The sequence below is a fragment of the Apaloderma vittatum genome, unplaced genomic scaffold (genome assembly GCF_000703405.1).
Source record: "Apaloderma vittatum isolate BGI_N311 unplaced genomic scaffold, ASM70340v1 scaffold18570, whole genome shotgun sequence".
Classification (NCBI taxonomy): Eukaryota; Metazoa; Chordata; class Aves; order Trogoniformes; family Trogonidae; genus Apaloderma; species Apaloderma vittatum.
Window position 1 is genome coordinate 12,385 of NW_009694183.1, and position 10,359 is coordinate 22,743.

Here is a 10,359-nt window from a genome sequence, read left to right on the forward strand (position 1 = left end):
GTGGGGGAGGGGCGGATGGCCGAGCGCCATCCCCACGATCGCCGTCATGTGAGTCTCTGTGCCGAAGACGTGGATGGGGATCCCAGTGGTCTTCCCTGCGTGTGGACACAGGAACAGTCAGCGTTGGGGGCGAAGGGACAGGAAGAGCTTCTGCCCAGGTGAAGCACTTTGCCTTGGAAAGGCTCAACAGAAAGCACACGGGAGAAATAAGAAACGAGAACAAAACTGAAGGAAAACGTTGGTCCTTACCAACTTCTCCCATGACACGCAATCCTTCCTGGTAGTTTGGGCCTCCTCTTCGCACAAAGATCCTCACCTCATGCTCCTTCAGAGGGCCTTGGTAATCCTTAATCGCTCTCACGATGCCCTAAAAGAAAGGCACAGGACAGGTGAGCTTACCCCGTCCCAACATCTCAGGTGCTCCTGGAAGGGTCGCGCTCCCACGGGGAGAAGGGCTGGGGTCAGTGCCTGGGGCACTGGCTGAGAACTCCAAACACTCACTTTAAACGTAGCTGCTACGTTGGTGAAGTTTGCAATGCTGCCTCCGATGATCAGGATTTTACCTGGGGAAGACACAAGAATAAATAAAACTGTTTTAAGAACACAATGTGCTGAAAGATCTTGAAGCAGTTTAGGACACAAAGTGAAACAATGCTGCAGTCCAGACCAGCCAAGAGTTTGCAGAGCCTGGAAGACACAAGCTTTGAATCAAGCAAGAATTCTTTGGATAAGAATCTCCTGAGCCACGTTTGCTCCCATCTCTGAAGCAAGAGCTGACAGAAATCCATCGCTACTCCCTCGCAAGGCAGCAGTACATTAGAAGTTCTGCCAGAGAGGTCCAGGCGCAGCAGCAGCCCACATTTGTTCTGTTTTTCCCACACAAGCAGCTTCAGAGCTGAGCATCTTGGAAACTGCAGTGACTCTCTTACCTTCGGGGTGTTTCTCTCGGGTCATGAGGGAAAGAATAGTTTTAGCATAGTCATAGGTCTGTTGCTCACTCGGGGCTCCCGAGTATTCTCCGTAGTTCGCCAGTTCATTCACGCCCCCCAGGTCACAGATGGTGTCACTGTAAAAGAGAAAAGTTACAATTTTTGAGCCCCTGTAAAGGCCTTAGTAAAGCATTCCACATGCCTGGGTGAGTGGGACTCGGAACAGAGGTGGTCTCTCTGCAAACAGGCTGCTTTGCCCTCGGTGCCAGCCACGATTCACCGTGTTACACTCCCTAGATACGACGGGAACTCGGTGACCACCACAGCAGCAACATCGCCATCAGCAGCTTTCTGCCAGCTTGGTTCTTGCCAAGTGAAAAAGAAACCACATCTCAACCTCCCAGAACTAAATTATCTCTGTGGGACACCGTGTTCCACGCCTCGGTCAGCGATGTGCACAGCACCGGCACTCTGAAGGGCTCCCGAGCAGCCACGGTGTGGGGACGATCGCTTTAGAAGAGTCTCCTTTCCAGAGGCTGCGTCACTTATTTGCTTCCAGCACTGTAAATCCAACCCCTCTCCAGAAACCCTGTGTCCGTTACCTGTAGACCACAGAGGCACCACCACCGGCCACCATGGTCCAGATCCTGCCCTTGGGGTTGAGGATTGTGAGTTTCAAGCTGGCTCCGCTCTTGGCATCCAGATCGGCGATGTAGGCTTCCTGCGGAGAGAGCGGCACAAACCATCAGCCTCCTTCTGCACCGCCTGTTCCAGACCAGAGGCTGTGCCGTGCTGGCCCCCCCGGGCACACAGAGCTCCCCCATCGCCTCTCGGTGTGAGAACAACCGCAAGCGCCGTGTCTGTGAGGGCCAGAGCCCAGCTTCACCTCCCTGGCGCCAGGGCTGACCTGCGCTCTCCGGGAGAGAGCACTGAAACTGGACTGGACAGAGACAGCTCGCACACCCTCTCTCTAACAAATTCAAAGGGGATCAACCTGAGCATATGCTCAAATTTTGATTCTTGCTTGGAAAAAAATCAATCCATCATACCCTCCAAGGAATACACTGCCTTTCCAAGGCCTGCTGGCTTGTCTCGTGCTCGTCCCAGGTGAAGTCACAAGTGATGCTATAAAAAGCTTTGATATTACTTCATTTGCAGAGTGCAGATCCAGAAGCAGATTTTCCCTGTCTGCACATGAAAAACTCTGGAAATGCAGCCGATGGCTGGCTGTGTTTCACCCAGCCGTACCACACTGCCCTCTCCACAAACAGTGATCTTGTCTTCCAGTGCCCTGGGAAGCTCCTGGGTTCTATCAGTCGCAGAATCTGAACCGAAAAGTCTCGTCCTGACCTCAGCTGCAGACCAAGACCAGAGGAAATTTAAGATCCACATGCCCAGGGCTTCGTGCTCCCCGGCTGTGCTGCAGCCAAGACCGCAACCGGCAAGAGTGGCGTGATTGGGCTCAGGAGGGGGTTCCTGCGGCAGCACGGCGAGCTCGCCTGCTGAGCGGCACTTCATTGGGAGTTCATTAAAATTCTCGGCAAAGATGCCGCCACAACAACCTTCCTGGCGGCCTGCAGAGGGATGATTGAGAGACAACAACTGAACTAATCCTTTTAAGAGCAAATTGAGTTAAGTGTTGGCATCCAGCAAGCTACGTGGAGAGAAGTAGCTAAATGGATTTCCTGGCCGGGTTACAAAAACCTTCACCAAATGAAGCATAACTGTAATTATTAAAATTAAAAAGTCGGGACAGAAATCCTTTTGGAGACAGAAAGGGCACCTGAAATAAGTACCAGAACAACTGAGGAGAGAGCCCTGTTTCCAAGAGGTTTAGAAGCTGCTGGGAGGCTGTGGGAAGCAGCACTTGTGCAACCCGCAGTGCAAACCCAGGAATTCTGAGAGGGAACAGGCATTTCTGGCTTTTTAAAGTTTGCCTGCAGGCCTCTTCCTGGTCAGTGCTCTTCAGGAAAACAGGTGTATTAACATCTTTTTACTTCTGAGTTTGAGACTGTACAAGTGCAGAGCTTGGGCACACACAGCGAACTCAGAGAGAAGCCTCTGTCTGAAGAGGTCAGCGTGGGCTGTTACTCACCTCTGGGTAAGCTTCCCTGCCGAAGGGCGGGGGGAACTCCACGTCCCCCCACTTCACTTTGCAGATGTAATCAGCAGTCGCATCAATCTTGGCAGCCAAATCAATGATGTAGACGCCGTCGTTAGTCACTACTGCATTGGAAAATGTCGGAATTAGCTCTGTTTTGCGCAAAGCATGGCTGTGTTACAGACGTCCTCATAAAATCCGGTACCGAACAGAGATCATTACAGAAGCGGGGCCACCCGTGTTCCCCTCCCTGCCACTGGCCCAAATCCAGCGAGTCCCCCCGGCCACGGACCCGGTCCCGGCTCAGGTGCTGTTTTGTTCTGATCCAACAGAGCAATTTCTATGTTCTTCAGTTCTGACTTAACATCCCTTTCGACGGAATTTTTCATTTCCACCAGGGAATTAGCTAACAGAACTCCTGTAAGCAGCCCTCATTTGACTCCCGCAACTAATAGCTCCAGGACACATCTTGGCCACTTTTGTACTTCTCTGGCACGCGCCGCCCAGTAGTGCTGCGGACTGCTTAAACCCCACAAGGATAAAGTACATGTCTTGGCGTTCTAGAACAGAAAGTCCCGCTCCCAAGAACACCTGTTACCTAATGGATTGATCTCGAGGTACGTGAAATACAGATCTTCATAAAGGTTGAACAGGCCACAGATGAAGCTGGCCAAGACGCTGTAATAAAATTTAACACAAATTCATTAAAGCAGCCAAATCTAAAGCACAGCCTGCTCTGCTTCATTTATATTAGTGGCAATCTGTAAATGTACTCTGCATCCATTTCCTTCATTCTCATTCATCTTTCTCTGGAAGAAGCCTCGCTGACGACTCAAGGGAAGAAGACCTTGATGACTCATCTCAATTAGACTGCCACAAACTCTGCTGAGAACACAGTTGCTTGCAACTGTCCCAGAGATGTTTGGGCTGTTTAATCTCATCGAGAGGCACAAATGCATCATTGTCTCCCTGTCAGATATGCATCTTTGTCAGAACTAAGCTTCATTAGCTGGGATAGGGACAAGACCGCAGTAAAGTATGTTAGTGATGGGCTTCTTCAGCCTCTGGATGCTGAACAACGCCATCAGGATTAGGTGATGTTCAGAAACGTCATGACTCACCTAAAGATAACAAGGTATAGGCACCTAATTAAAGGGGATGCAGAAGCTTTGAGATGTGCAGATAATGTTGCTGTAAGCGTAGGCATAGCAAGAGAACGCTGCCAGAGTAAGGGACGGGACATTTCTGAACTACCAACCAGATTCGTATCTGATCACCATTCTACTATATACAAGAAACTCTTCCACGCTGGCACAGAGGATCAAAATTCAATACATGTCTCCAGCATCTCAGAGGTCAAGACTGCAGAAGACTGAGAAGTGCTCCTGTCCAGTGAAGGCTCAAAGCACTAAAACATTTCCTTCTGAGCGTTACAGGCGGCTCACTAAGGTCAAAGCCCTTGGATTTAGGATGCATGGCACATTCTTGAGAGCAGCGAGAAGGGTGAGGGGGCAAGCTTTAAGGCAAAACAGAACGAAGGGAAGTTGCTCTGAAATAAAGGAGAGGAACTTCTGGGCGGCTGGCCATGCCCAGAACCGGGCAGCTGTACTTACTCCTTTTTATTTGCTGGCGCATGCTGCAGGAGGTGTTTCTTCACATCCGATTCACTGAGCTTTTCATCCACTGCCACGAGCAACTTCTGAGCTTTGGCATCAACATCTCCCACATCCACACCCCCTTCGTGGTGGAAGAGCACGTAGTCTCCCTCACGGGCAGCATATATGCACACATAGAACTCTTCCTCCTGCAGAGACCACACGCATCAGCACTGTCAGCTCGGCCTCACGCTCCAAACTTCTGCTTTCTCCACTATATCAAGCCAGCCAAGCTGCACACAAGTCAAAAGAGATTTAAAAGCATTTTTTAATGCTTTATTTGGTATACTAACCTGTTTGTGAGGGACGAAGGGTTCAATCAGAAAATTCTTCAGGATTCCCTTAGCGTTTGCAATCTGTAGGAAGAGACGAGACAAACACCAGTGAACGCCTGTCGAATATGCGCGACAGCAAGCGAGCTCAACGCTGTTCTAAAGCCCATTCATCCACCTCTCTGCCATTCCCTGGGGAGCCACCCTCTTCCCTCACCAGCACCCAGCCACACCACTCAGCTCCCCAAAGGTCACAGGTGTCAACCACCTCCCCCTTCCCGACGGGGACAGCCATCCATCAGGATTACACCTGAACCGATGCTCTTCAGCTCCTGTGCCAGAGGCAGCGCCCTCACAGAGCCCTGCTCAGCACAGAGGAAAAGGGACGGCTTCAGCCTCCCGAAGCTTTGAAAAAACCAGAAGTGAGGGATCTCCTGAGGGGGACAGGGAGCGGCAGGAGCAGCGCTCGCCTGGGAGCGGTGTCAGAGGGTGGAGGGGCAGGAGAGCCCTCCAGGCGCTTCCCCCAGGGCCAGCCAGCTACAGGAGGTCTCAGGGCCTGTCCTGCGAGGGCTCCTTCCTGCACAAGATCTGAGCAGAAGGGAGAAGGACGCAGGTGTCCTCTTATCTCCTGTGCGGACACCGGGGGTGGAGATCTCAAGGTCGGCAGGAGAAGCCGCAAAGCAGGGAGTCTGGTGGTGGCAGGACAGCCCTGTTCTGGCTAAGCCACACGGACATCTGCAGATAAATGACTTCAACATATTCTTGAAGGCAGATAAAATTGCTTCAGCAATTGCCACAGCGCCCAGAGTGAGATTTTTTGCTTCATTATCCCCAAAATGCATATTACTGTTGACACCTCAATTATGTTAATGAGCTTAATGAAGTATGTGCTAAACATATGTGACTATACTACACGACTCTCCACCCAAATCATGTTAAACATCACCCCAGGGAGGGGGATAGATAAGGTCAGGATAAAAAGGATATCGAGGGAACACATTCCTGGGGGACAGGAGAAATTGCCAGGCTGCGCTCCTTCTCCTCCACCCGAGACGGGGACACCTTGGTAAGAGCTGTGCTTTCACCTTTTGGTCAAAAATACCAGGACAGCGTTTTGCTAGCACTGTAATCATATATCGGTGCTATTGCAGTGAGTGTATTTATCAATGGCCATCCCAAATCTGTTATTTCTGTCGCTTCAATAGTTTAACCAATCTTTGCAAAAGTGTCTCAGCAAAAGGACTGAGCAGGGCATTAGCAGCTCAGTCTATGAGCGGGAGGGCCGCTCTCAGCCACAGACCTTGGAGGTGACACCTGCCACCCACAGCCGAGTTCCCTGGCTCTGGGGACACCCCCACACAGACCATGGGCCACCATCCCTGGCCACAAGTCCCTGGCACAGCCCTTCCTTCAGACGTGGTGGGAGCATTGGGCTAAAGAAGCGATTCCAGCACCCGTCGCTTCCCCGACAGGCAGGCACAGTGTGGTACGGGAACCAGCCGCAACTCAGTCCCAGTAGGGCCGAGGCGTCAGAACTCTTATCAGCTCCCGAAGCGCAGCCGCAGGGATGGCAGGCGCTTCGTCATCGTTAGCTTCACACTGTCACTCCCGGGAGAATAAATATTACGAGCCAGCATCGACTTAAAATAAGGACTTGAAGTAACACTCAGTCATCAGCCAAAAGACAGGGGCTGGCTGGAAGAGGACAATTTTATGACAGCTTTTATATTTGTCTTGTTAAATCTGCCTTGGGTATTAAAGTGAGGCAGCTACGCCAGCCAGACGCAGCATTTGAGCTATCAACTGCCTCCCGGATGGAAGGGATTCTCAAAAGGGTCCCAGCTCCTGCTGAGCTCCCACCCCGGCCCCACACAGCACACGCCACGGCAACAGGGAGCACCGAGCCGCGCCTTCTACCGGTGCTCGTCCGTCAGCGGGGAGCTCACGCGTGGGACAGCCTCTCGCGTGCTTTGGCATCGGCTCCGCACGCGTCGCACACCCCCGCCTGCCAGAGCAATACCTGCACGCCAGCTCGCTCACCGTGGTTTCCTGGCCCAGGCGCTGTTTGAGCCAAACCTTCACCTGATCCAGAGTGAGGTTAATTCCAACCAGTCCAAGCTTCCCACGTCTCTTTATGAGCTGATCTGGCTTCACCACTAAACGCTACAACGTTGTGCAAAAGAGATTAAGAGCAAGAAGCATTAAAAAGTGATATTGGTCAAGCGATTCTCTGCAGATAGTGAAACAAAAAACTGCAGTAAATTCTGTACAGCAAATTTCTTTAATCTGTTGGCAAATCCATCTCCTGGTACCACATGCCTGCAGCCGAGTTTAGTTTTGTGCTGTACTTTTGAGAAGAGATGCCTTATTTCTACTCAGACCCGAGTTTACATCAGAGACCAAGGTGACAGTTTCCTTTGGCTTTTTTGATGAACTTGCTAGAACTCTTTTGAAGCAGCTGTTAGGACGAGGTGCATGTACTCACACTCTCTCCAAAACAAAAAAGCACGCTGAAAAGTGTACAGCACCCCATCAGCTTTGCAAACTGCCTTGGGAAGGTGCATCGTGAAACTGCAGCCCTTTCTGGCACTACAGAACTGCCTTAAGGGCCAGAGAGCATCTCGCTCCCTGCTGCCTTCCTGCAAGTCTTTTGAGAAGCTCTGCAGATACCTTCCTGCAACTCCCTCACACGCACAAGTATGGAATATTTATTTACTTAGTTTAGGGCTTCTGTCAGTCAGTCAGGGTCTGTGAAACATTCGTGTTCTACCGACCAACGACTGAATATAATTAACCACTGGAAAGAGGCCAGCCTGCCCAGCTAATAGGTACAGCTCTGGAGATTTTTTTCTCTACAGAAAGTGCATGGCTATGAAATGCAGAGAGAACTAAACTGTGGTGCATAGAAAAAGCAAAAAATGAAGTCTTCCCTAACGCTTTGCCTGGACGCAGGAAAACTGAGCAGCGCCTCACTGAACATCAGAGCTAGATGCAGAGAAAGCGCTCCAGGTTTTCAGAAAGTGAGGGTTTGAGAACAGGCACTGACACCTCAGGAGACTCTCGCTTTGTCCAAATTAGCCTCCATGACACCCCACGTGGTTATTGGCAGCTTCTGGCTTGCAGACACTCTGCTCACGTATTTCACAGTCCTTAAAAAAAAATTTTATAACCGTGCTCCCCTGGCAGGTGATACAAGAGCCTTGAAGCAAGGCTTGTTTCTTCATCAGCGTTGCAAATGAATGCTGCAGAGCAGCAGCAGCGACCGGTCCTTCCGGAAAGGACCCAAGCACAGTTCTGCTCCCGACCTGCCGCAGCACGACGTGCCGTGCCCGAAAGAGGCTCGGCCCTCACTCACCTCGCTCAGGAGCCACGGGTGGTCCTGGGTGAGCCGTGCCCAGTCGGTGGCCGGTGTGACTCGGGCATACTTGAAGCGGTTCTGGATGGCAGAGGATGTGCAGATGTACTTATACAAGAACTCCTTCCCCGTCTGCTCGGAGATGGCTTTGGCTGACATGGCTACCTAGTCTGAAATGAGGGGGAAAAATAAATGAAAAAAGGCAATCGGGAACAGAGCCAAGTTCTCACAGAAAACTCCCATCATTTTGCTTTGGTTTTGCACTGAGCAAACACAGAACTGGGGCCAATGAGCGGTTTTAGTTTTCCGTGGGGTTGGAGCGCTGATGGAGACACCCAAGCAGCAGCTCTTGCCACATCCCGAGTGCCGGAGCCGTGTGGCACTCCCCAGGCACAGCCGGCACGGCAGGGAGCACAAAAGCACAGCGAGAAAGGCACCAGCGCGGAAAGGAGCAGCCTGGATGCCATCCGAGCGCGTGGCCAGCGAAGCACTCGAAGAGCTCGGTGAGCCCGCCTGGCTGCCCTGCCGTCCCAAAGGCAAGCGACGGGGAAACACCAAGACAAAGCTGTTATCCTGGGGCAAGGAGTTACACACAGCGATGGGGGAACAAATCACAGCAGCGTGGACTGGGAGAGGAAGCAGAGTCTGTGCAGGGCAAACACCGGGTACCTGTGCAGAAACCTCGAACGCTCTCGGGTCACGCCGCAAGCCTGCAGCTCCCAGGCGGGCTGGGAGTCCCACCACACGCTAGGCAAGGACACTGAGGCTGGAGAGAAGACCATCCCTTCTTGGTGTTAACACCACCACAGCTTTCTACGACAGGGATTTTGATGGGAAGGAAGGGAGGGGAAGGGGGCAGAGCGGGTAAGTCTGGAGCAGAAGTCACACGTACGCAGCAGCAGCGATCTGCTGTACAAAATCCTACCGCTGCTTGCGATTCTCTACCTGTCTGTGCCCTGAAAATGCCACAAAACTGTAGGAGCGTAAGATGCGCTGGAACCTCCACTAAATAAAGGCAAAAGAATTAGCAGAGTTCCTTTGACTACTTAATCCTTCTCAGCAAGGGAGCTGCAAGAGACAGAACAGCTTCATTACTAGAAACCAAGCAGAGTTTGCTGCGTGAGACTAAGAACAACCTGAAGCGGGTTTGCTGAGAGTCTGAGAGAGTTTCCTTCTTAATGATGAGGCACCATCTGTGCATCAGAAAAGCACCATCAGAACGAATATGCCAGCTTCTCCCATCAGCAGCTTATGGCTTCACGACGTGGCCAGCCAGCCCCAGGCTGGCTACAGAGCGAGACTTTCCAAAGCCGTACCCGTGGCTGCGATGTTGGGCTGGGAGTTGGCAGAGCTCTAAGAAAAAAACCCAAAGCCCAGCCTCGTTCTGCAGGCAGGCACAGACACATTCAATTCCCACAACCACCACGCTGGGACCTCGTCCTCAGAGCTGCACACTCGCACTACAGTAAATCAACTGCGCTGTGGTGCTGAAAACTTTCCACTGCGATTTTTGCTTTAAGGCAGCGCTATGTCTGAGAGCAAATCCTGCTCCCAAGCTGCCTGCAGCTATTTATTTTGTCTGGGAGGAAGCTCGAATACCCTCATTTTCAAAGCCCTTAGAAACCCACCAGCCGCCCAACCTGCAACATCCTAACAGCCAGTTCCAGAGGAGCGTCACGTTTATCCATCTGCTTCCACTGCAGTGAGAAGGTATTTCTTAATCCTAAAAAAACCAACCCAAGTATTTTTCCATTTGTCTTGAGTGACACCGAGCCCCTGAACAACACCGCAGATCTCCAGCCTACATTTACAAATTAAAACAATCGAGCTGATACAGTTATGCCAATGACCAGGATTGCAGGAAACCGGACCCAGGACACGCCAGGGCGTCCTTCAGGTCTTCCAAAAAGAGAAAAAAAAGTCAGTGGGAACATCGGTGACGTACACAGGATTGCTTAAACCCCAGGTACACCAAACACAGCTCGTCTCAGAAAGTTTACTGGCCCCCTTCATGCGGCCACCTTCTGCTGCTCCCCGAGTTTCTCTC

At 51.6% G+C, this 10,359-nt stretch overlaps 1 protein-coding gene across 1 annotated transcript in view; it reads right to left on the minus strand.

Annotated features, from left to right (window-relative positions):
* ACLY (ATP citrate lyase) overlaps positions 1–8,487 on the minus strand; it is a 19,962-nt gene extending 11,475 nt beyond the window's left edge. The window contains 11 exon segments of the mRNA XM_009866773.1: positions 2–95; positions 250–367; positions 502–563; positions 930–1,066; positions 1,532–1,650; positions 3,025–3,155; positions 3,629–3,708; positions 4,644–4,834; positions 4,979–5,041; positions 6,998–7,120; positions 8,313–8,487. Coding sequence (XP_009865075.1) covers positions 2–95; positions 250–367; positions 502–563; positions 930–1,066; positions 1,532–1,650; positions 3,025–3,155; positions 3,629–3,708; positions 4,644–4,834; positions 4,979–5,041; positions 6,998–7,120; positions 8,313–8,471 — 1,277 coding nt within the window. The 5' untranslated portion in view covers positions 8,472–8,487.
* Positions 8,488–10,359: the final 1,872 nt, after the last annotated feature.